Below are 26,698 nucleotides of genomic sequence, written 5' to 3'. Positions count from 1 at the left end.
GGAGGAGAGTAAAAGGTTACCTCTTCATTAGTTCAAAGAGTACTCGCTCGCTCTCTCCTTTGCAGTCCTATTGTCCTGGGTTAAAAGCAACGAAAACACCCCTGCCTCACCTACACCTCTGTCCTCCGCGACACACATGCACACGCACGCACACACACACTTTCTTTCATAGGCCGCTGCTTGTAGCTTTGATCTGATAAGAGGCTGGTCCTTGTGAAGGTGGGCGCAGTAAATCAAACAACAGATCACAGACACACACGCACACACACGCAAACACACACATATCAGTGTCAGGCCACTATTGTCCTCTTACACTTAAATCAGAGTGGAAGAGGTTGAAAATAAATACTATTAAGAGGCGGCTGCAGCCTTTTATGTCCTAAAAGCCTGCTTGCTTTATTCCCCCTTCATGTTCTTCAATTAGACTCAATTAACAAGAGCTGGTCTAAACTACCCAAGACGACGGGTTTGGGTTGGGGAGGCTGTTAGAGATAAGAACACTGTGTTGTAATAAATACAGGAGTCCTCACACAGGAAGTGGATGTGATGTGTGTAGGTCAGTGAATGTAATCAATTGCTGATCATTACATTTTTAGACAAAATGTTAATCTCTAGCATCATTATATTGTCTAGCATTTTTGTATAGACACAATATAGCAAAAAAAAAAAAAACTCACATTAAAATATATTTGTTTGTAAAGTTAAATAAATCTGCACATACAATACATAGAGTATATTCATATAAATACCAAGAAGATGCTCACACAAACAACTGTATATACAGAGACAAGGACAGTCTCCCAATGACAGCAAGATCCAATTGGTGGAGCCCAGATCCTGCCACATGAAGGCTTTTGATGTGAAGCAGCTACAAAAAGATGCTGAAGCAAGGAAATTGACAACTATGTCATTATTCAATAAAAACTGGTCCAAATCCAGATACCAAATATTTTTTTGCTTTTTTTGTTTTTTCAAAATCAGCAAATCAGATTCATAGCATAGACAATGAAGCCACTGCGAGACAGAGAGACACAACTGACTGTCGAAGACTTCATTAAGTTAAACAAGGTAAAAATATACTTAACTGTGTTGTTTCTGTCCAAAAAAAAAAAAAAGATTGAAAACTATTTTGCCCTAAAACAAATTCATTCCCGACTCTTACCCAGTTGAAAATCAATGGAGTCTGTAGTGCTTCATTCATACTGTTTTGTCCATAAAAATGCACCCTTGTAGCTATTAATCCTTAGCTATTTTATATACATTCAGTGGTGCTTTTCCAGAAGTGTATGCCAGTACGTCTCATTAATATCAGAAACTGAGGGAAACAGTTCGTAACAAACTGCTTGTACACATTACAACACACATGCCACAGACATGTCAAATATATAGTTAGTTTGCTATACTGTATATAATTCACAATGCAACATATCACATACAGTACATACACACACAAACACCAAAAAAAAAAAAAAAAAATCACATTTACATTATATTTATATTTGTTTCTAATCTATAAACGATAAAACACAGACATGAACACACACACACAGATAACAGTGATGTGACTGCATACGTGTGTGTCTGTGTCTGTGTGTGTGTGTGTGTGTGCCCCAACTACCTTGTAAAAAAGCCTCCAGCCTCTCCTCTGGAGGAGCAGCCAGGACATGGTGATCAATACACATGATAGGGAGCTAATCGCTCTCTGTCAAACCAAGCCCTGCCAGCTACTAATGGCACACACTCACTAGGGAGTGAGTGTGTGTGTGTGTGTGTGTGTGTGTGTGTGTGTGTGTGTGTGTGTGTGTGTGTGTGTGTGTGTGTGTGTGTGTGTGTGTGTGTACACGCCTTAATGGCAGATTGAGACTCTTTGGGGAGTGTTGCTCAAAGTTAGACTCAGGGGACGAGGGGCAATTGACCACACTGTCTGTGACACTGACCCCTCCACTGTCAGCACATTCATCATCCAGCTGTGACATATAGGCAGCACACATACACATACATACAGATACACGCACACATATATACACAAGTACACATAAAAAGCACACAGTGCACACAGTGTAAAAGAAAATCATGTGTAAATGCTCTGAAAAATAATATCACCAAAAAGTTTCTTCTAATGGCTGCCCAACATATGTTGCAATATAAAGAAAGTTGGTGCAACTTCAGCATCAAATACAAAAAAAAGCTGACATTTCTCCCTTCAAAAGAAAGGCTTGCTAAATGGGAAGAGGGAGAGAAACAGATACAGAAAGAGCAAGGTCTGAAATCAGTGAAAATGGACAAATGCAGGACTATAAAAAAATAAACTTGTTTGGAAAATCGTTTTCCAACAGTGAGGAAGAAAAGAGAGCAGTGGAGCACTTGCATGATTGAACGGCTGAGGTAGAACTGACAGGGACGCTATGTGAATGTGTGAAGGAGGAGGAGAAGAAAGACAGGAAGATAGAGGGACTTAGGATGTATGTGTGTTTTCAGAATATATGTCTGTGTACGGCTCTGCAGAGGAGTGAATGATTGAGCAAGGTGGTGAAGAAACACAGAAAGAAAAGTGTGAGAGTGTATTTGTGTGTACCCCCCTGTGTGTGTGCACACATAATACTCCCATGTCTCTATATGAATGAGTGGATGCGGTGGATGGCAGGCAGCTGCAGCAGTGTGATACGAGCCGAGCTGCACAGATATCAGCGCTGACATTTTGGGCTTCGCTACCCACCCACGGCCCCCTGGGAAAGTGATGGCGATGGCAGCGGCAGTGGCCACATGCCCCTCTCCCCAGCTCACCGCTCCCTCCGCCTGTCAATCACAACGCTGTGCTTCCTGACGCTCTGTCGGCCTTGGCCTGAGCCTGGCGCTGGCTAGACCCATTATGCCACACAGCAGTGAACGCACCACATGACCCAACCCACCGGCACCCAGACCCTGATGCTCCACTGATCCCTATCTGGTTCTCAACACCCCCACCCCACCCGGCAACTCTGTGCCTCTTCATTCAATCTCTTATGTCTAGCAGACTGATAGCCCCAACCTCAGAGCGGGAGAAGAGGGGTTGTGTGTGTGTGTTACCGCTGACCAGAAGATGAACAGTGAAACCAACACAGAGACATGTTAGAAAAAAGAAAAAAATAAAAGAAAGTGGGTACTCTACAGCAGCGTGCAACAAGGGGAGGGAGGGAAAATTGCATATATTGAAAGAGAGGAGAAAGATAACGTGGAGATACACTCTGGCCCCTCCTCTAGCCTTCTTTTAGGGCACCTCTTGGCCTCCTCTCCCTCCTCCGCCTCGCCCTCCCTCCTCCCCCTCTCCACCCACCCCTGGGCCCTCTGGTGTGTTGCTCACTCCATTGTGTCAGCCTTCAGAAGTGCTCAGTTTGAGTGGCAGGCCGTCACAGATCAGTTCCCTGCTAAAGCGGCCCGGCAGGCCGGGGTGACGGGCCAGGAAGGGATCTAAGTGGGGTTTATCAGCGCTTCTTAACGCCTCTCCGGCTCCCTGACACAAAAGAGAGGGGGTATTAAACATCTAAAGCAAACCAAAAAGCGTGAAAGCTCCTTATAGGGCCGCGGGATTGCGGATGTGACTGGAGTCTTTAAAAAAATAGCAAAGAGAGAGAGAGAGAGAGAAAAAAAAAGAAAAATAAGGAGAGGAGAAAAAAAAAAGCACAGAACCGCCTCAGCAGTGAGGGAAAATTCTAATGTTTTTTCTGTCTTGTGTGGACAGAAAAGTGGGTGGTAGAGAGAGACAGACAGAGAGAGAGAGAGAGAGAGAGAGAGAGAGAGAGAGAGAGAGAGAGAGAGAGAGAGAGAGAGAGAGAGAGAGAGAGAGAGAGAGAGCATCTGTAGGATCAAGATGGAGCTGAGCAAGTGAAAACTAGCTTAATATTGCTTTCTAGCTCGCCACCTGTTCTACGTATGAAACCCAAGTTTATTACATTCAAAATACTGCATAGTATTTCCAATACCTAAACTAGTTATTGCCAGAATAACCCAAACAACAAAATCAATAACAATGAGGGCAACTTGCTAAGGCTTAAATGAATTCTCTCTTTAGCAAACAGCTAACAAAGAACAGGTGTTCAATTCCCCAAGTTTTGATAAACATGGATCATTAATGAAACTAAATGCATGAGTTCACTCTGAAGTACCACCACACTTAAAATACCAATGATAGTTTGCTAGCTAACCAGACACTGCAATTAGCTAACTCTGAGCTAACTAAATCCTAAACAAAACTCTTATATAAAAAGTGTTATGATAGGTTTTCTAGTTTAGTAGATTAGTTTGTATACATGTAGAAATTAGAAGGTCAGAAGTGATGTCACACAAGGAAGGAACGTGTCTGACTCGTAATTAGCCACTGAAGTGCCACACTTGGTTGACTCCAAGAGAGTAAAAGTGCATATTCCTGTACGATACCGCAAAAAATAAATGTTGAATCAAGAATATCAAGAATGGCTACTGTCACCACCAGCCTAATGAGAGGACATAGCGTGGGTGATTCAGAGTCCAGTCCAGTCCCTCAGATTTCCTGCACTAGCTTTGTGTTTTGCGAATTAACAAAAGTCTAATGATGATGTAACACCAGTAACATGAATCAGGAAAATGACATGCAACAGTTCATGATATGATGGTCCACAACATGAAATGACCACAGGTCAAAGACTCTGCCCTTTAATACGGGCTGCCATCATGGGGTTGAATGAGCTACTCTTGATTGTTTGCCTTGTAAATTTTCAGTGCACACATAAAAGGTGAGTGACTTGAGGTACGGTCACATTAGCCTCCTGTCAAATGTAATTGCAGCCTGAGAAAGGATAATATGCCACAGTTGCGTTAGACTTTCTCATTGTCCGTCATCTTGACAGACAAGGTCGTATAAATTCAGTCATCGTCTATTATTACCAGTTATTTTGAGTTTCATTTTTTAATGATGAGACACATTTAATAGCTTTTGTTTTCATTCATTCATTTTCAATTCTAATCATTAATTTACAAAACAAGCTTATAGATTATGTATTTATTTATTTATGGACACCAGATCAATGATTTTTTTTTTTCGTGCAGTGACAGTGGAGGCCAACATAACAATGTGGCCATTGTGCCTGAACAGGAAAATATGAACAATGCAATTTTACAAAATTAGACAATTACAATTAAAATATGAACAAACCACATACAAGAAATCAATCTAATTAAACTCAATTAACCTGCTGTAGCCTAGCCTGAGCTCAAATCTTCCTCCTGGTCCATATGGACTTAAACTGGGTGCTCGCTTGTGCGTAATCAAACGAATCAAGGGAGATTGCTGCAGAGACGATTGTCATTTGGTTTCGCGTCTTTGCCTCGGGCAGACGACTTCTCATGGCCGTTTTAATTTTGTTCTGAAGGCTGAACCCGCGCTCTGCTGCCACACTGGAGACTGGAATTACCAGTGCCACTTCCACATTTCCCCCAAGGAAGTGATCAGAAGTTGGCAAGACTCTGAACGTGGGATTTCCTGCTGAGATCCTGCAAGCACTTGCTTCACCAGGAGGAAAATCCCGCATAGTGAGCTCTTTCTGCACCAGTGGGGCAGCTGCACCCCTCTGTGATTCGTTGCGGTAACACTCCAAAGCATCCAGTCCATAGCTCTTCAACATGCTGTTAGCACCTGGATAGTGAGATGCGTTGAGTGCAGTGTCGAGGTCACCGATGATGTCCACATGCTCCAAAGGGAATCTTTTTTTGATAGATTTAGTTAACTAAAAGGTCTGCGTGTCTACCTGCGTGAGTGTGATGCCATAGAACTTGCCGTCTTGTAAAGCCTCAGGTCTCTGCTTCACCTGGTCCATTCATCAAGTCCTCTAAGCTAGCTAGGGTCATGTTCATGACACGTTGGATGGAGGAGATGTTAACATCTTTTTGGAACGTAAGGTTCATGCAGTTCACCACGGCCAAGATGTCAGCAGGTGAGTCAAGGCAGGGAACATGTACGTTTGGAGGTGCTTTCTAATACCCTTAGCTACAGGGAAAGTCTCTCGCAGCTTCCTCCTCCTCCTCCAAAACCAGAGCAACCCAGTTGGCACGTATGCCCTTAACTGCCCTCTCTGGCGACAGTCAGTGTGTAGTCGATGGTTGTTTTAGGCTCAGCAGGTCGTGTTCCTCCATTTTGTTTTGGAGTTCATTTAGTCGGTGTGTTTGAATGAGGGAATTCTTGTATTATGGAATTCAGTTATCTTCCATTTTTATAATGTACACACTTATCCTCCATGAAAAAGGCCTATTCGCTGGTGCTAATGTGACCGCACCTTAAGCATATAGCAGCACATACTGTATAAGGCAAAGCCTGCATGTGCAAAACAGCACTGTAAAAAATGTTTTAAATTAGCCACCACATTTTAAACCATGTGTCATGTCACAAACACTGCGAAGGCAAGCTTACTCAGTATTATGTGTATTATGTGTATTTACAATTGAGTAGACTTCATAAATGACAAAAGCAAAAATTGTTTTGTTTGTTTGATCTATCAACTGTATGTTCAAACCACTTATTGCAATGTGAGACAAGGTTTTGTTACCACTGAGAAAAATGGAATAAATTCTACACTTCTTTGCAAACAATGGTTTTGCTGGTTCAGCTTAGCTGTATCTTAAGTATTTGTTTCATGACAAACGTGAGATTAGCCGCTGATAGGCTAACTAAACCTTACATTGGTTGGATAAGCACCACTTAAAATGTGTTGGAGCCATGTTGGATTGGCTGATTGACCTGATGTTGGCTTCTGATGATTACATCTTCTGATCCCGGTAAAAACAGGTAACTCCTTATATCATTTTGTTTAATTTTTTCTTTTTTGTCTATATGACGACAACACCAGTTCTGCATGTCTTTTGACTGTCTCTGAGCCTTGCTGCTGCTGGCTAGAGAGGCAGTGACAATTAAGCACAGCTTCCACACAGCTGCAGCTTACATTAAGTAGACAGACCTAAAGACAAGGAAATAAACTGTTAAAACCAGGGCCAATGCCTTATTATGTGTGTGTAATAAGTGTGCAGGGGGCAGGGGGTTAGCGTCCAAGATGTTTTGTGAAAGGTCAGAGTAGAGTTTAGTCAAAGACATGTCTGTGTGTTTGAGTGAAACTGCAAGAGTGTGAGGACAGTTAGGATGAGGGTCGCTGAGGGGAGGCGGGGCCTGAAGTAATCAAAGCACAGAGAGACATGAGAGAAGAAAGAAAACACACAGATATTACTATATTCCTGTTTGTATGTGTTAAGATAATGTGCGTAAGTGTGTCTTTGTATCTGTTTAGGTCACAATGTATGTGGGTAATATGTGTTAGCTATGTGAAAGCGACAGTGAGTGTGTGTGTGTGTGTGTAATGCAGCCTTATCTGTGTGTTGTCTCAGAGCCCTCACATGTTTGTGTAGAGCTGTTTTTCCACAGCCTTGCTAATTATATCATTAGTAGTGCGGTTAATACAAGAGCTGATTGTTGCTTTGCTGACAGAGGGTCGGGATTACATGGTGGCAAAACCTCCTCCTCCTCTGAGAGACCACCACGGACCTTGATTGCGTGTGTGTGTGTGTGTGTGTGTGTGTGTGTGTGTGTGTGTGTATATGTGTGTGTGCTGTACACAATAGGCTGTTATAGTCCAGCTCTCCACATATGAACCTCAGAGCCTCATTCCTATGGACTGCTGTAACTAAATGCTGCAGATTGCACTGATTTATGGCATGTGTTTATCGATCCTCTGTTAGGGAACGCCATCATATTCATGATTACAGTATTGTTCTTTTCAGGACCTAAACAATAATTTGCTTTAACTCTGATGGAGGTATTTTTGATATTTTATAATCCATTATCATTTGTCATCATGGTTCCTCATCATTATCTAGACATTGTAAAACCTATTGTATGTTTCACTTTCTCTTCTTTTAGATCATATTATTAAAGTATATTTCTCAGCACTGTATAGTTACAACCATAGTACATGATGTGTTGTCATTATACTGTTACATGAGTGTAATGTACATTTTTTGGCACATTAACATAATCCAGTAGGCATGTGATGTCACTTGAATTGACAGACTGTTAAAATCACATCAGATGACATTGTATAATCATACTGTAACTGCACCTGCACAGTAGATTAGTTTACAATAAATTTGTGGCAATAAATTTGACTTAAATTAAAGTTTATTACTGTATTATGGGAAACTAAGTGGTTGACAAGAAATACTGTACAGAGGTCTTTGCCATCTTCACTGAATTGTATTTCAAGTTAGCATTTAAAGTAAAATTAAAAAAAGCCTTTAACAATTCAAATATTTGAAGAGGATTTTAACAGCACACCAACACAGTTCACAGCCAGTTTGTTTGACCTCATCTTCAGAGCATTTTAGTTGCACATCCATCCTCATGTGGTGTAATTTATAAAGCGATTTTGATGGTGGGCTAAATCCAAGGATGCTGGATTTGATTGTTGTGTACAAAAACATCAAAATCATGACGAGGAAAGGTTTCTGACCTTTTATTCTGGTTTTAGAGGCTATAACGCTGAAACCTCTCCTGATGTTCAACAGACAAGATTTTACCAGTTCTGAAACTTTCAACACTTTTACTTAAAATTCAAAAACTTCATGGAGAACTAGTAACAAACAACACACAGTTTAGTTCCACCTCTCAAGTGGAGTCGATCTAATGCATGAAAACACCATCTCATAATGCTTTTGCCACACAACGATACACCAGTAAGTGTCTTTCATTTTGAACAAATACAATGCTTTCAAAAGAATAACACACTTAACACCTTATGTGTGATTCCAGGATGGCAATTTTATCATGTTATTGTGACTCGTAATAGTGTTAATTCCCCTAGAAGCCAGTTTGTCAAGAATTAAACTAACACCAACTTAGTCTTAACATTGCTACTTACTAAACCTTGTGTGGTGCAGTAATTAGTGAGCTCTGTAATGTAACCCACCTGCCATGCGATGCAAAGAACAGTGTGTGATGCAAAGTGAGAAGCAGCAGAGGTTTCTGTAGACAGAGGCCTGGTCAGAGGTGGGCGGATGGAGTATAGCTCAGGCGTTGGCAGCTTGCCATCTACTGTAGCTAACACATTGTAATTGTGTTTGGCAACAAATAACCTACCATAAATACATCATCCATAAAATTATGACAATATTGACTGTTTTTAGCCTAAAAATGCAATTAAAGCAGATTCTATTAGTCTGATTGGTTCAAGTACTCGGAAATGATCTACCAAATAAAGAAGTTTCTCTGTTGGGTTCAAGTTAGTGGTATTAGAGAGCTTTTTTTTCTAAAAAAAGAAGCTAAAAAGAAAGATTAGTTAACATATAACACAGCCAACCAACAGACCTCTATGGCAAGGCATTTAGGAATGCAACAGTAGCTGGTGAGGCAATGTCTAACTATGCAATTGTTCATTATCCTAAAACATTATTTGTGCAATCCGTTAAATTTAAGACTCATTACAGAATGTGGGGAATTTTGGGGGTGCAAATTCATTTTCACATAAAGTTACGATGGTAGAAAAGTAATTAAAGTTACAGTTTAATGAAATCATGAAGCATACATGGAGTCATTGGAGATTGCGCATAAATTACTTCAATTAATCACACGCAGACTGACTCAGATGATAAGTCTGAATCAGAAACTTTGGAACCTTCTCTCTTTTTACTTTCTGTCCATTTCTCTTGCTTGAATGTGTGTGCGTGTGTGCTTTCTGCAGTTGTGTGTGTGTGTGTGTGTGTGTGATATTGAAGGGGAAGTGCGTTGGGGAAGGGCCAGAGGTCTGGTGCACCCTGGAGAAAGGACAGGGCCGAAGCTCCGACCCCTCCCGTCCCTCCTCCTTCACCCTGTGCTGTCATGGGATGTCTCCGTGGGTGACGGTTTCCCTGGCAACGGAAGCCCGGTGAGGAGGCTGCATTGTGCGCTCTGAGTGTGATGCAGAACGGCTTGTTGAAGGTTGCGAGGGAGGGGGGGCGCAAAGTGATATTGGGTGGAACAGGTACACGAGCTACACATGCAAGGTAAACAACTTTCAGCCATTACTCACCACAATGCTCTGTTTCTGTTTTTTTTTTTTCTCCTTCTCGCTAATCAACACTAGACCCTGATTAAAACAGCAACACCAGCCAAATGAACTTCCATTTGCATATACATGCTGTGTAAAATCAGAAGCAAAGCCTGGGTGTGAATTCACCTTGACGTGGCCGTGTTAAATGCATCAAACAGTCACGTCTAAGTAGCTGAACGCTCTGATTTGCTGTAGTTACAAATCCATTTCCCGCTGTGTTACACAGACAGAGAGAGTCAGGCCAAAAAAAAACAAAACAAAAAAAAAACAACCTCAGAGTGGCAGCTTTAAGACCAGTCCAGACCAAAGATTCACAACGAGACGAGTTGAAACTTGCAACTGCTTATAATGCACCAGCGTGCAACATTTTGAAACCTGCCAGTTTACACGATAGACTATATAAATATGGACGACACGTCTCCACTTCCTGCCGCTATGCAAAAGTGAAGCCAAAATATCTCCTTTGCAGGAGCTGCCATCTTGCTTGTGTGATGTCATTTGGCGGCAGAGTCTGCACAGTAGAGTCATGCGGTGGGATGACGGCCGGCGGGATACGTCCCCTCAGCCATCCTGCTGCCTGATGGAAGTTTGAAAGCCGCCGTCACAGCTGTCAATCATGATGTCATACCCCCTTTTTATATCATCAAATAACTAATTAAAAGGCAAACTTATCAGAAAAATATTAGCGTGATAATAACTACCTAAAATGACATATATTTTGATTTTTTAGTTTGGCTCATGTCCCATCCGCTAATATGGAGGAGGCAGGGCTTATGACCTATACTGCAGCCAGCCACAAGGGGGTGATCAAGATGTTTTGACTTCACTTTTGGAGAGCTGTCATGTCATCCATATTTATATACAGACAATGTTTTACACCATGGCTGTATAAAGAGAACTGGATACAGGAACAGTGCTGGGCTTTGAGGCTAATTTGACATAGTGGCCAAACTGTGTAATTACAACATCATGTGATGCTATTGGGCCCAAAAAGACTTTTTCCCCATAGTCTTACATTGTGAAAGAGACATCTGTAAATTAGCAGATGACTCGTCTGACTGTCATAATTTGATCCATTCCAGTTCTCTTTATACATCCACCATTTACACCAATGTGACTAGACAAGATGGTGTATTGTTTCTGTAGCAACGACTCTCTGTACTTCTGTTCTAACTGCTGGTTTTTCAGGCTTTTTCGTAGCTGGACACTTTGTAGCATCTTAAAATATGAATAAGAATAGTGTTAGTGAGTTACTTGCTACAGCTGCAGTTCTAGCATTGATGAAATGGCGAAAACATAGCAGGGGTGTCCCGTTCAATAAACCAAATCAGACTTTGGATTGCACTTATATTGCAAATGTTTATGCTTGTGTCATACAGTCACAGCTGTTCCTCAAACAAATTGATGAGGTGATCCTCTCTTTCCTCCATCAAACATTCTGTCATTTTGACCAGCTGACAGTTTGTAACTGACTTGACCAGCTGACTTCACAATGAGCTCATTGGCTATTGAAACAGGTGACGGTACATTATGTTCTAAAACCCGCCACTGGCAACATGACCAGCTGAGTCGCAGGTGACACCACCAGTCAGCTTGAGTTGAGCTGAGCTGAGATGGGCCTTTTTACACTGCTGCAATGTTCTAAAACGGTTTTGTCTTGTCGTGAAACCCTGGTCTAAACCGGCCCTTAGGGAGCCTGTAGCTTGATTCCCCCTCTAGATCCTAACACAGAATTTTATTCAGCAGAGTGTTTATTTATCAAGACAATTAAAAACACTTACCCCTGCTGTGGTCGCCAGTCTGTTCTCAAAGGAGGCTCTGTCAGGGCGCCCCCTGCTGTCTCTCAGGGTGAACAGACACTTCAGACTGCCAACCTGTCAGCATGGAAACAAGCACTGTGGTCAGTATATAGAACCACTCACTTTCATGACCTAAAGGGTTACAGGAAACAAGATTTGATATAAAAATGTGTTTAGTCAAGTGCCTTTTATTTAAGATTTAGAAAATATTACACCCTCCAAAGCTCAGAGTATGATGAGAATGTAAAATGATGCTGAAAAAACATGCAAGTGTTTTCATCATTACAGAGAGACCACGACATGTAAAGTGTGAGGGTCAAACACATTCCGCCTTAATCACCCATATGACCCTTTGCGCAACATGATTTCAGTGCATCCCCTTCGGCCATCTGTCTTGTGTGAGTTTTCTGGGAGAGGTGGGCCCGAAATCAAATAGCACACAGTTTATCTAACCTTATCCTGGGCTTTTCATTTCCAAGCCTTATAAACTCAATCGTATTGACCGCCTGGGAGAGTTAGAACTAACTAAGTGAAATCTACTCGGCGGCAATTGTGTGCAAGGCGCACGTCGCGTGTGTGTGTGCCTTGCTGATTCTATCTTCCTTCACTTTCATTCTCTCTATTCTCTGTCCCTGAGGTGCATCAGGGCTGAGACTGCCGAGTAAATTGTCCCAAATTGAGTTCCTTCTTGCCGGCAGATACAGGCCACATCCCGACCGTTTAGAGCGACACAGAGAGAGAGAGGGGGAGAGAGAGAAAGAAAACAATCACAGCGCACATCACTCGCTTGAAAATTTTCACTCTAATTTCTCTCTTTGCCTTTCTTTTCTACCCACCCTCCCTGTCTCTCCTTCTTTTTCTCTCCTCTGCTGATTTCCCCGCTGCCTCTCTTTCTTCTCCCGGCACATTATTCTTCTGCTTCTTCTTCTTTATGTCACTCCCTGTGTGTCTCCCCTTGTCTTTGTCTGCTGCGATAGGTATACATCAGTCTTTCCTTGCTCAGCTTGGCTTTTTTCCCCCCCTTTGATGATTCTCTCCCCTTCCTCTATCTTTTTCCATCCTTTCTCCCTTGATCCCTGTTACTTTTCTCCATCTCCCCTACCAACAGTATTTCACTTCCCCTCTCTGTGTCCTTTTTTTCACCCCGGTTTCTATCCCTTCTGTTCGCCCCTCCTTTGCTCTCTCATCTCACCCTCCATGGCTGGCTGTACCCGGTGACATAGTACCCATCAGTGCAGACCTCCTGGGTGGAGGAGTCTCGCTCCAACAATAATCACACAGTAAGTTCATAACGCTGGCAGCCCAGCTGAGCTGAGCTGAACTGAGCACACACGACTCCCCTGACGCCGGCACACTTCATTTTACTCAGCGGGGGGCTGCGGGCCGGCTGGAGCAGGGATGAAGCATGAGACAGGGATGGGGATGCCAGTGGGTTTCTTGGGATGGGAGGTACTGGGGGATGAGGACGGAGCAAGGAGCTGTGATGGAGCAGTGACTGGAGACAGATATGGAAAAGGGATGAGGAAGGATGGCTGGAGCTGAGACGGGTGCTGCAGGGGATGAAGAGGGGGTAAGGTATTGGACTTTTGGGTTTGGGCAGAAACTTCCTTTTTTTTTTTTTTTTTTTTTTACAAAGAAAATGCTCATGTTACAGTCTCTGCGCAGAATGATAAACCTCTACACTTTCCCTGCTTGCTCTCTGCAAGCTTTTAGGGTTTTTATTTTTATACTGGCAGCAAAGTGGTAGAAACTTCTCTGTGACTGAAGAACTTCTCTGCTGACTAACCTTGAGCTATAATCTCATTATAGTGGAGCAAAATAATAAAACAAATTCTTTCTGAAAACCTGGTTGTGACATTGTTGTGTTGGCTGAGCATTGTGGTGAAGCTATTGGTAACACATTTGGGGCTGTAAACAGTATGACCACCATGACCTTTCAGGGGCTCCAGATTATGTAGCCATGCAGATAGTTTTGCTTTTATTTGCTTGATTTCGTTTTGAGATGTGTGTCTCTGAGATCTCTGCCTCCACTCTCAACAATGGAAGTAAATGAAATTTCATTGTGGTGCACAAAGGATTGAACATTTACATTGTAAAAACCTTTTTATCTCTTTCCAGTAACACTGTCCCTGTTTCTCTGGATAGTCCTTTCCCCAAGGTGTCCATTCTGTAGCTGTGAGCGACTAGAGCGCACTCTCTCTCTCTCTCTCTCTCTTTCCATCCATTCCCTTGCCACCAGTGTAAAGATCCAGATTACAGTATCAAATCATTGCGTACCTCTGTTGCTTAAGATATACAGCATATTGGCCCTGATGATGCTTGCTGCTTTCCTCGGTCTTGAGTTTGCCTTCCAAGTCTGCTTCTGCCAGAGAATAGTCACCTTAGGCCTGTTTTCAGCACCATAAATTGAAAAATGCCAAGTTACAGTGGTCAGATAGTCTTGTTGGCTTTAGCACTTGTTTTGCCAAGATAATAAAGCTCTTTAAGTGCGTCTGCTGTCTCCTGCTTCTAACCGCACTTGGATCTTCGCTGCATTTTCACACAGATCTCACTGTCAACAGTTGTCATAGGGACTATCTCTTCAGTAGAAAGTATCAGTGAAAACTGTTGACAGTGAAGTCTATGGATTATCCACAGTAACGAGGAGGACAATGTTTCTGGAAGCACACATTGCTGTTCAAAGCAATTTTCCATTTATCCCCAGTGTACTGAGGTAGCAACAGATATCTCAAAAACTGAAAAATAAAACTAAAATAATGTGTGTGGCTAAATACCATTAGAGTAAGTAAGACAATATGTTTTGTTTTTCTTTTTGTAATTTGGTTGAACCAACCCTTTAAAATTGTGACAAAGCCAGTGGCCCATAAAAAAAACAGAGACTTACTTCCTGCTAAATGTGTCATTTTGTCAACTTGACTTTGACATCGGGTGTGCATAACGTACACACATGAACACACGGTAAAACTATAGCGGTACATGAAAATTAGTGAGTAATTTCATACCAACCAAAACAAACACATACACACACACATGCATCTTTGGGCCCTGCCAGAGCAGGTTCACAGCAAAACAATATGAGGCCAATCAGGGGACCATTGGTATGGCTCTCCCTCTGCTAATGAAGGCACTTTGAAAAGGTAATCTAATTCACCAGCAGCAATTAAGGCTGGGAGCGCCTTGTCACTATCAATTATCCACTCCTTCACTCATGTTCTCCAGTGCGGACGCTGAGCCTGCCTGACACGCAGCACTGTCGGACAAATCAACCCCATCAGCCAGCCAGTCACTGAGAACACTAATCATGAGAGTGTTCAAACACACACACACACATATATACACACACACAAACACACAGATAGCTACTGTATGCTTGAGTCATTGCACAATGAACTAAGTAAGCTCGACATGAATTAGGATGTCCTAGCTGGCTGCAGTCAGAGGTAGATCCATAAACCGTATCTACTGGACCCAGGAACACACACTGATAATGAGGTAACATGACTTTATGGTAACATCCATCCAACATTATTCGTTGATCAAAAACTCCAGCTGCTATGTCACATTTTGTAAGCACAGTGATGTTTAACTGTACCTCTTCATCAGGAATATCCAACATATGACCAAGAAAATCTATGAATAGATACATTTAATATAATATTGACATGGTATTTATAACTTTTTTTACTGTAAATAATTTTTATTTTATTTTAATTGTTAGAAGTCTATATAATGTCTGCTGTTGTATTAAATGTTGGAGAAATTTGAGTATTACTTCTTTTTTCCTACATTCTTATCACCTTTTTTTCCTCTTACATATCTATTTAGGGTCAGAGTGAGACTATCCCAGCATGCATCAGGAGCAGGTTGGGGATCTATGTCTTGTTTAAAATGCTCCAACAGGACAAAAGGCTGGTATAAGAACCAAGTAAACCAATCATTTTCCTTTAATGAGACATCTCTGTACCCAAGGGGCATTCCTCTTATCTTTATTAGTTATTAATTATCTTTATTAGTTTGATAGGGTATTTTTTCTTATTTCGACAACCTAGGCCCTTACCAACAGCTAAAACACATTTACTGCTTGTATGATCAAGACAGTTTACAGGATATGACTAACTTTCTGTGTCTACCAGACTATTACTTGTCAAAATATACAGTTAAAGTAAAATATACAGTGTAAAGTTAGACAGCGTTCAGAAAGCAAAAGCACCAAGGCTGTTCAATCCTCTAGTTATTTTAATATTACAAATTATATATTATGTACAAATCTTGATTTGGACATTTCAATTCATCATATTGCTGAACTAACACAAGCAAAACGCCATCAAATTTTAAGGATCACAGACCCAGAGTTCATATGTAGTATATATACATCATCTAGACATGGTTGCAACTGCACAGTGCCTTCAAGAATGTGGCAACTGGTTACAGGAAACATGACGGTGCTTTCTATAGAAAAGACTAATCTGTTTATCATTGGTCTATGGTGTAACTTTATTCAAATTTAATTGACATTGTTAAATAGCTTGTGAAACATCCTGCTTACTGACAGATGGAGGTTGAAAAGGTCAAAACTCCAGCAACACTGTGGTTTAAAGAACAACATTGCATTGCATTATGTCCTTCATCCACCGTACAAAGAATATTTCAAAAAAGATGAGTAAGAAGCAAAAAATGATAATTAAGACAAATTAAAGGACAACCATTCATACACATACAACTGATACATAGACAGTAATAAAAACATAACCTCTTTGTTGAAGGTAATGAGTATTTCAGACATTACAACCATAAAACTATGTACATTGTTGAGTCTGTTACTTAAAAAGCTTCAAAAGCAAAGAAACACAAACTACTTCAAATCCTTTCTAAGGTTTCATCATTTGAAGATTGAATTTATGACACTCATACGGTGCATACAGAAGCGCAGCACCCTGACCTTTCGCCCTCTTCTCCGATTGAGGACAACTCCAACATTCAACTGCAGACCTTCAGACTCCAGACAGAGGTATAAGCTGACAGGAAGGACTATTCAAAATGCTCTTCTCAAGCTCTTGTGATTGCTTAACTGAATCTCTTCAATGAATGACCTTAGTCCAGAGCACTGCTGAATAGTGGATTAGCATGACAGTACTGCTGGTGAGAGTCCGACAAAGCCTCCAGAGAATAATATCTGAGCCTGACTATGTTGCTGCAGGTAGTTCTAAATTATGATAAATACAGTGTACGTCAATATAACAGCCCCAAGGTTGTGAATTTGGTCATGTTAAAAATGGTCATGTTAAAAATGGTCATGCTAAAAATGTAATTGCAAAAAGATTGTATTAAAAACTATTAATAAACCTTAACTTAACTCTACATGTATATTCAAGTAGTGATTTTACTTTAATCTTTAACAATATAGTTGCATTTGAGTCATAATTTTGTGAATCTTTAGACTCGTAGCTAAATTAGTATCTTTAAGACAATTGAGAAAATAGATGGATGATTGTTGTACTTACAGTTGTATGCAAAAGTTTAGGCAACTCCTTGACAAATAACATATTTTGGTGATTTTTTTTAATTGAAAAGATGTAAACACAGCCTCTCTAGGATATGGAAAAAATTAATTTCAAAAATTAAAAAAAAAAATTATTTTCAGCAAACATTAATGCATAGACACTTTTTATGTCATAAATTGAACAAAAATTTTAAAAAATAAAATCATCATCTTCTCCCTCTGGGCATATGTAAGGTTTTCTTCATTAAATTGATATTGAGACATTCATGCAGTAATACATTCTTCTTCTAACTTAACATTAAGTGTACTTATGTTATTAGTTTGTTTGTTAATAAAGCAAAAAAAAAAAAAAAAAAAATATATATATATATATATATATATATATATATATATATATATATATATATATTATTGATAATTATAGGGTCCAACTGGGTGATGTGCCAATCCATGTTTCTGCATTAACTAAGGTTTCACTAAAACGCAGTCTCATTATACATAGTTTGGGAAACCAAAAACAAAATGTACAAGGACTTTCTCCTTGGAGCAGCAGCAGACCTGGTTATTACCACTGAGAGAACAATTGATCAGAAGCTCCCATAAGGACTAAATATTAGAGTTGAGTGTTTTGGACACCGACCAAAAGTCATTTGTAATTATGTGAGTTGGAAGTCAGGGATAAAAATAATAATAATAATGATAATAATGATGATGATAATAACAATAATAATAATAATAATAATAACAATAATAATAATAATAATAATAATATAACAACAACAACAGGTTAATCAATTACATAATAGAATTTTAATTACTCCATAGTGGGCTTTTTTTTGTTTGAGCATCCAGTGTACCTAATGCACAGCCTCAGGAATGAGTAGCTACAGTCGCTGTGGTACACTGTAACATATGTTTTGCTGACTACAATGTTGCCTTAGACATAAGTAGCACTAAAGCACTTTAACCTTGTGCACTTACTACTTCAGTTGATGCCTAAACAGCGATTACCATGACATATAGTCTAGACAGGAAATATAGAAATACAACATTTTCCTGTGTTAGTATCCTACTGATAAATATAGTACATGGGAATTCCTTCTTACAGCTTTTCCTGAAATAAAACCTGGACCTTGAACTGCGTTCTACTTACAGTCAGAACAACTCTGTCAAACAGCTGCTGGTTTCTCTTCAACATTTAGTAAAACAACATTAACGATATTAAAATAAAATAAAAATTTTCCATTGAAACACAATGACACTATTTCAAGTCTTGATTTGGGAAAAAATGACAAAATGTTTTCATGTTATGAAACTTTGTGTTTGATGTGATGATTTTTATTTGACTGTGAAAGTTCATCATAACAACTTATTGATAAAAACTCAGTTTGCTATATTACTTTGCCTTTCTAGTAAGATTATAATTTCCTACTCTTTAGAATCAATTGTTTCGCTGGGTTTAGGATCACAACAGTGTTATTACACATTTGTCCTCATGTCTGTGTTTTGTTTTGATTTTTGACCAGTTTTTCATTGATTCTTATAGAAATACCTGTACTCCCTCTTCAAGTGTCGAATCAGATTACTGTACTGTACAGCATATGATTGAAAGGCCCAAGCATCAAAATTCAAAACAACTCACTTGAAAGAAGAAACAGATTGAAGGCACTACAAGCACAACAACAGCTGCAGGTATTATGATCCACTTGTTCTATCCTTTGTTCCTTAATGCCTTGTTTTTTTCAATATGTTGTTTATTTTTTATGTTTTTGTGTCCTTTTGTCTGTTAAACTCTTTTATATTTGCTAAAAAAAAAGCTTAAAAACATGACTTGATTTGAAGCTTCTTTCATGAGAATTGTTGGATATCCGAGCTGAACGCAGAAATGCTCATCTCTACCTGAACAGTTGCCTGCGTCTAGCGCTGCTGTGCTTAGGACTTTTTCTTCAAGAAACAAATCATTTTTTCCATATAATAACAAAGGTAAAGGACTAGTGTGTAGGATTTAGTGGCATCTAGTGGTGGGGTTGCAGATTGGAACCAAATGAATACACCTCGGCTCCCCCTCCCAAGCATGTAGGAGAACCTATGGTGGTTGCGAAACTTGTAAAAAAGCAAAACAACCAAACACTGGCTCTATGTTTGTTCATTCTGGGCTACTGTAGAAACATGGCGATGCAACATGGTGAGCTCTGTGGAGGAGGAACTGCTCCCTATGTAGATATAAAAGGCTCATTCTAAGGCAACAAGAACACAATGATTCTTATTTTCAGGCGATTATACACTAATGAAGACAGTGTTTCCCCTGTAATAGTACAGGCCTTGTGCCAGCCCCTGCCAGGCCAAAAAAAATATTTTTTTCAATGCCAATAATGACGCCAAATATACATTCATTTGGAAATCAATAGCGTTTGGGAGCCTCTGCGCAGTGCTGTTCCGAAACCTGAGTTAACCTCTATGGCATTGCATGGGAAACTCTTGGTAGTGTAGCTCCTTTTTTTAAGGAATAGGGCAGTGCGTACTATGTGCATGTAGTATGAAAGGTTACGTGAGAGAGCCAGCGGTGGGAAAGTGATGGTGAATACGAGCGGAACAGAGGAAAAGGTTAACTTTAAGTTGTCAATCTGGCAGTAAATGTACAGTACAGTGTGTTAGTTAATAAATGCTGCAGCTTGTCAACACCAAGAAAAGTCATGTCTGTAGTTTCCCCAACTGTTGGAAAATGAAGGGGGTCCAAAGTTAGCAACAATGGGTTAGCGTAACCTGCAGAAGCTAAAAAGACATAAAGAACGGAGAACCATGTGGCTGCTGAGTCTCCGTAGTTTTATGAGCAAGTGGTGAACTGCAGTGTGTGCCGGTTAACTGCAATCTGATATTTTTCTGAAGAAAACCGGGATTGAGGCCGACAATAATTTTTGATCATTTTTAAAATTGTTAAACACATAGCCTCAAAATAGCCTCTCATTGTAAGTTTTAAAGAATTTCATTACAAGTTTCTTCCCCCACTCAACCTTTATCATACGTCATAATGTGCAGCTCTTAGAGAACTCTTGATCTCTGCTTGTGGCATTAAGGACTCTACACTCCATCTGGAACTACTATGTAAAGTGCAATTATATAATTATATTGATCTCATGTGTGTAAATAAATTGAATTAAACACCAATTGAAAAATCATTTGGCAAAGGTAAAGACAGAGAAAATTACTGAGTGTCAACCAAAGTGTAACAGTGTTGTGTTTTTTTGTTGTTGTTATTTTGTTGTGGTTGTTTTTGCATGCTTGTGTTTGATTTCTTCCAAAATGTGCTATTTGACAAAAAAAAAAAAAAAAAAGTTACAGGTAAAAAAACGTTAGCTGCATTTTTGAGCTACTTTTAAAACTGTGTTGTCACAGACTGTGTTGATTGGGGAGTAATTAGGTAAGGTAGTTTTATTCATCTTTTAGCACATTGTTTTGGTTTTTGGGCCTGCAAATTCACTGTTTGAGTTCTCTCACTACTCTTAGCAAATTAATTTCCATTTGCATCAGACAACTGCTTCCAGTACAAAGTTGGCAAACTAGCTGGTGAGCAGCATAGTGAAGCATTTAGCTGCTAAAGAGCCAAATATTGCCCACAAGAGATGGCGGAGACCGAAGCTAAAAGTTAGTTGATACTGGTGGATGGTTAGTTGTCTGGTGGCCTGAAACATGACTTCAAATGAATTCATATGTTGCTCTGTGTCTGCTTGATCTACAAGCAATTGTTTGCTAGTGAGTTCACTAAAACAATTTTATAAGATAATATGTCAATGTTGTGTTTTTAATTGTGCTATTTTTAAAGCACTGACCTTAATTGAAAATCTTGATATTTGAGTTACCTTTGGTAGAATTGGAACAGATTTTAAAACTCTTGGGCTGGTAGCTACCGTCTCTTTGTGCTAGGAAGCAGCAGCATTATGGTGAATGTGTTAAGCTACCACTCATAGTAAATAAGTGGTCTGATCTCCTTAGTGTAATTATTGCAATATCCCATTTTCAAATTCAATTATACCATAGCTACAAATGCTACATATTGCCATAAACACTACAAGCTATCACCAACCTCAGTCAACAAACATATACACTGTATCTCCATAGTGGTCTTCAAAAACAAATATTACATTCAGCCCTGGTTTGTACTACAGCTTGTGATGGCAGTTAAGCAGAGTTGGACTTTTAAGTCATCTCAGTGCTGAAGCATCCACAGGAGCTGAATGTTCCGCTGCTGCAGACTGCCTCCAACACACAAACAGAAAGAGGAGAGAGAAACAGAAATAGAGGGAGGGATGGAAGGGAAAAGCATGAAGGATAAACAAAAACAAACACAGACATCAAGAGTCATTGAAGCAGTGTGTGAGAGCCACGTGAGGCAGCACACCCCATGGAGAAAACAGCAGCTGGTGTGTACACTAACAGCCCTACAGGGGCTGCGGCCTCCACAGCCCAAACTATGGGGAAGCAGAGAGGAGAGACAGGAGGAGGGCCGGGTGATGGAAGAGGATGCTAAGGGCTAAATGGGGTGAGCAGTTAAGCCTTGTTGGTTATAGTATTGACAGGAAATGCAGGAGATGGGAGGGGACATGAGGGGTTCAGCAGTCACTTCTACAGTCCATCTTGAAGTGAAAAATTGTTGTCACAAGCTATTATTTAGTGAGAAATTTAAGGTAGGATTAAAGTTCATTATAACTTCATTCTTTTATACACAAAGTTAATTACTATTATCTGTGAAAGTGAAAACATTGGTAAAGAGAAGCTGAAGAGGGCAAGAAACATGACCCGTCAGACCATCGTACAGATTTTATACAAACTCTTGTGTTAGCCTTACTTTTTGTGATCAATTGTGTGTTACAGTATGAGTTTCCCATTTAAATTTCATTCTAATCAAGGTGGAAAAGTCTAACAGAATTTACTTAATATATGCATTAATCTAAGAATAGTATTGAGACATATTTAAACAGTACTACAAGACAAAAATCAACAATGTCTTGTCTGTCACTCAGTACTTTCCGGCTTTCCTACCCAGTCATTCCTGCTTAAGATGTGAATCTCTAAAAAAGGATCACAAATATATACTTTCACTTCTTTAAAGGCTAAACAGTTTTACAGCTTCCTTCCAAGTATTTTATATTATTTACAGTAATTATCATTCTTGCACCGTTAATCACCTTGCATTTGCACTGCCTCCACTCTGTAGTAGTTCTGGTGGCTAGACTTTCACTTCACTGCTGTGTTTTTATTCTTGTGTGTATTGGTGTTTTGTATGCGTCATATAAACTCACTCCTTCCTCCCTCCTGTAGTTTTTAGCAAATGTTACCTAAACAGGATTAAACTGGTGTTTTTGGTGGAGAGTCTCGTCAGCTGCAGATCTGGTGCTCTAGTGAGTATTTATAGCAGCGGGACCGGGTATAGGGGACTGACTCAAAGTCAAGTACAGTGCGTGTGTTCATTATAATGAAGGAACACGTCACCCGGTGCAACGGTGTGGCTCATACATGTGTTGTGGAGCTCTATGACACAAAGGAGTAAGCTATATTTAGATATACAGACAACACTTGTTAGATGGATATATTCAATGTAAGTTTTGGTCATTGACAATAAGAATAATATCAAATATCACCAGATGTATCCTTTGAGTGAAACCCATCGATATGCCACATTAGAACTGCTTCTTGATAAAGTTCCTACAGTATGGACACAGAGGATAGTCTCATTAAAGGGTGTAACATATTTTTAATTAATATTACAAAAAAAATACTATGACAAGAAATAGAAATGTAATAACTGTATTTAGTCAATGTTATTACAGTAGCATTAATTGAAAATGTATTGAGGTGCATATAAAGTGCTCTTTCCATCATCAATAGATGTGGACTTGGGAATAATCATATTATATAATAATTATATTATTAGATAGAGTATTACATAAACAGGCTTACTACAGTCAACACCGACCTACAAAGTAATTATATTCTACAGTAAGTTGCTTCAGAGTTGCTACAATTATCTTATTTTTGAACCAGCACCCAAAATAAAACCTCACTCTCTGCAGAAAATCTCTTTTATAACTATCAATTTAACTGGGAAAATTAAGAACATAATGCTTCTTTTGGTTGAAAATATTCTTCTCATCATCTGCCGTTTGGAAATGAAGACTGACATATGCTGAAGTCTACTACCAGGTTTGTAGTGGATTCTGTGTTTTCTTCAAAAACGTGCTCAGCTCTTCATTTCACGTAAGAAATGGAAATCACTACAAGTGGTGTAGAGGACAAACATGGCATAAAAGTTCATCTACACATCTTATAATAAACAACCACTTCATAAAATCTGGTTTACTTTCACTTATTTCTCTCTAAGCGTGTTTTATAAACCCATTCCAAACAAAACATTGTAGGAAAATCCAACAGCAAGCTAGACAACATGCAATTTGACATTATTTCTCAGTACCTCCATATCACCCATAAGAGCATTGTGTAGGAGCGTGTTTGTGTGCTTCTTCTTCCACTCTCTGCCTTTGTCCACCATCTTTCTTTATCTCTCTCTCTCTCTCTCTCTCTCTCCCCCCCCCCTCTCTCTCTCCATTTCAATATTGAAGAGAGTTTTATTAAGGGCTAGACTCGGGTGTGCTGAGGCGCTCTCAGTAATTTTCCTACAAAGTGCTTTAATCCATCACACGGCCAACATGTGGCCTTTGCAGCCATACATCATCTCAGCCCAGAGAGAGAGACAGAGGAAGAGAAAGAGAGGGAGTGGTAGCACACTTTCTGCTCTCATCCTCCTCCTCCTCCTCCTCCTCCTCCTCCTCCTCCTCAGCCCCTTCTTCCTCCTCCTTCTTCTTCTTTACCTTCATCTCCCGCCAGAGTTCCCCACCTGGGAGGGAAACCACATCTTCTCCTCAGTCAAGTCCTCTCTCTCTACATTCCTCCATTTACAAATGAGAGTGAGGTATGAGCGGGGCTGGAGTGAGGGGAGTGGGTGGGGGTGTGTGGGGGTGCCGGAGGACGGTAAGCAAAGAGAGAGAGCGAAAATGAAAGAGATGGAGATAGGCGTGAGTGAATGAGTGAGTGAATGAGCATGTGAGGCTGAGAGAGAGAAAGAAAGAGATAAGGAAAATGGAGAAAAGCTTACTGGAATGAATGAAATTGGGGACAAAAGCGGGTGATAGGAAGTCAGTGCAAGAGTGTGTGTGTGTGTGTGCGTGTGCACACGTGTGTGTGCATCCCATGCACGTGTGTGTGTGTGTGTGCTGTGCATACTATATGCACAAGGTGTGTGCATCTATACTTGCATGAGGAAATAGAAATAAGCAGAGAAGGAGATTGGGGGGGCTGCATTTCCCAGCATGCAGCTGGTGCAGTGTTGCCCTCTGCGTTGCCCCCGGCCAACACCTGCCTCCATTTCGTTCCCTCCGCCCTCTTCGTGCTGAGGAGCAGCGGTGAACTCTGGGCCCCCTGACTAATGGAATGGGCCCTCGCTTCCAACCATTAGAGGATTGGTGTCCCTTTCTGCGCCCCTGGGTGCCCTGCTACAGAAGAGGGAGAGGAAGGGGCGAGGGAGAAGATGGTGGCATGTCGGCCTTTTTCCTTTGCCAGACACACACACACACACACACACACACACACACATATACACACGGTCATAACATAACAGCCTGGAGTGATCCAGCCAGAGTAAGGCTTGACATAGCTTAGCATCTGACTGAGGCTATTTCTGAGAGGATATTAGAAATTCTGAATCGGGTGCAGCGGTACGAGGTTTCAAAGAGGGAGCTCTCTGAATGTGTACGACAGCGGCCCTGGCTGATCGTGAAGCGTTTGTGTGATTTCATTTAGCTGGTAAATCCAGTGCTCTACCTCAATTACATCTGCTTTACTCGGATGGAAAACACACCTCGAGTGTACGGAGGGAGGGGAGGGGAAGGGGAAGGGGAGGGTAGCGGGGTTTAGCATGGAGCGGACTGGGGATTGAATCTCTCGATGAGCTGATAGCACGTCCGCAGACAGCGAGCCAAGCTGTGCCGCAGTAATGTTATGCTAATGATATGGTAATAATATGGTAATCTGCCGGCAGTATTCCACCTCACTGGAGAGAAGGGGAATCTGGGAGGCCTTTCACCATTGGTTGGAGACCAGGGACTTCCTGATGTCAGAGTTCAAGACAAAAACCCCTGCGCGCACACACACACACACACACACACACACACACACGCACACACACACGTATATATGCAGACACTTAATTCTAGAAGCAGTGATCTAAGCTAAAATAAAGACAATGCAACACATAGACCTAATCTGGCTCTAATCGGATTTGCAAAATCTTAAATAAGCAAGAAATAATACCTGTAAACAATGCAGTATTATGTGATGTGACTTAAAACTAGGTCGGCTGTATTGTAAGTAAGCCTGCAAGCTGAGACTTTTTCTTTTTTTTTTTTTTTTATTACCAGCGTGTAATATCAAGTCGCTGTGCTGTTGTTCTGTGCCGGCATAAAGTGAAACGGAAAATCATCTATTTTAGATCGCGTTCAGGTTGTTTTTTCTTCGCCATTGTCTGTGAAACCCTGCACCTGTAATGGCTGCCATTACTTGCCTAGTCAGAGCATCTGTTTCTCCCTGCCTCATAATGATTGCATTAAACCACCACAGCCTTGGTTGGAGATGAAACTCGCCATTGTATGACAGTAATCTTTGAATCCATGTCAGCACTGCCACATAGCCGTAATAATTACAAGCAAGGGCTTACTGGGTGAACTGCACTGCATTTGTTGTGTTTACTTACAGTATTTTCTTTATTCAGATTGGGACATGCTTCATTTCCCTTCGACTCATCTTATTGCGAACGAGCTGATACGCGCTCTCATTTTAAAAGGAATGTTGACAAACTATGAGCCATCTTTAAACATATCTAAATGAGCACAGTGTAAGACAAGGGAAGGATAAATGTGGAGGAATCTACTCGATCTCTCTCGCACATTAAAAAATCATAAAGACTGACATGAAAGGCTTCAGTGCGTCTGCAGCCCAAAGACGCACCTGCAAAAAGCAATTGCAATGCATCACTGTAAATCTGTCCATGTGGCATAAAGACATCACTTCGGGTATTTTGCTTTGTTTTTCTTTGTATTTTACAGTTGCAAAATGGATATGTCAAGCCTGCACAATGCAGAGACGCGATGACATTTTCCTGGATGCTGTACACTAAATCAAAGAGACCAACAATATGTTGAGTGCCAGCATGGAGACATTTGATTCCCATTCCACTCATGCAGCATTACCACTGGAATGCCAGCAGACATCAC

At 40.5% G+C, this 26,698-nt stretch overlaps 1 protein-coding gene across 4 annotated transcripts in view; it reads right to left on the bottom strand.

Moving 5' to 3' along the window:
- Positions 1-26,698, bottom strand: part of LOC122986849 (neuroendocrine convertase 1-like) — a 184,924-nt gene that overhangs the window by 150,587 nt on the left and 7,639 nt on the right. For all 4 annotated transcript variants that reach the window (XM_044358290.1, XM_044358289.1, XM_044358291.1 and 1 more), the window contains exon 3: positions 11,861-11,953. In XM_044358290.1, the coding sequence (XP_044214225.1) occupies positions 11,861-11,953 (93 nt within the window). The remainder of the gene's footprint in view (positions 1-11,860; positions 11,954-26,698) is intronic.

The sequence above is a fragment of the Thunnus albacares genome, chromosome 8 (assembly GCF_914725855.1).
Source record: "Thunnus albacares chromosome 8, fThuAlb1.1, whole genome shotgun sequence".
NCBI classification, from domain to species: domain Eukaryota; kingdom Metazoa; phylum Chordata; class Actinopteri; order Scombriformes; family Scombridae; genus Thunnus; species Thunnus albacares.
The sequence above is the reverse complement of the archived record's forward strand: the minus strand, read 5'-3'. Positions and strand labels throughout refer to the sequence as shown.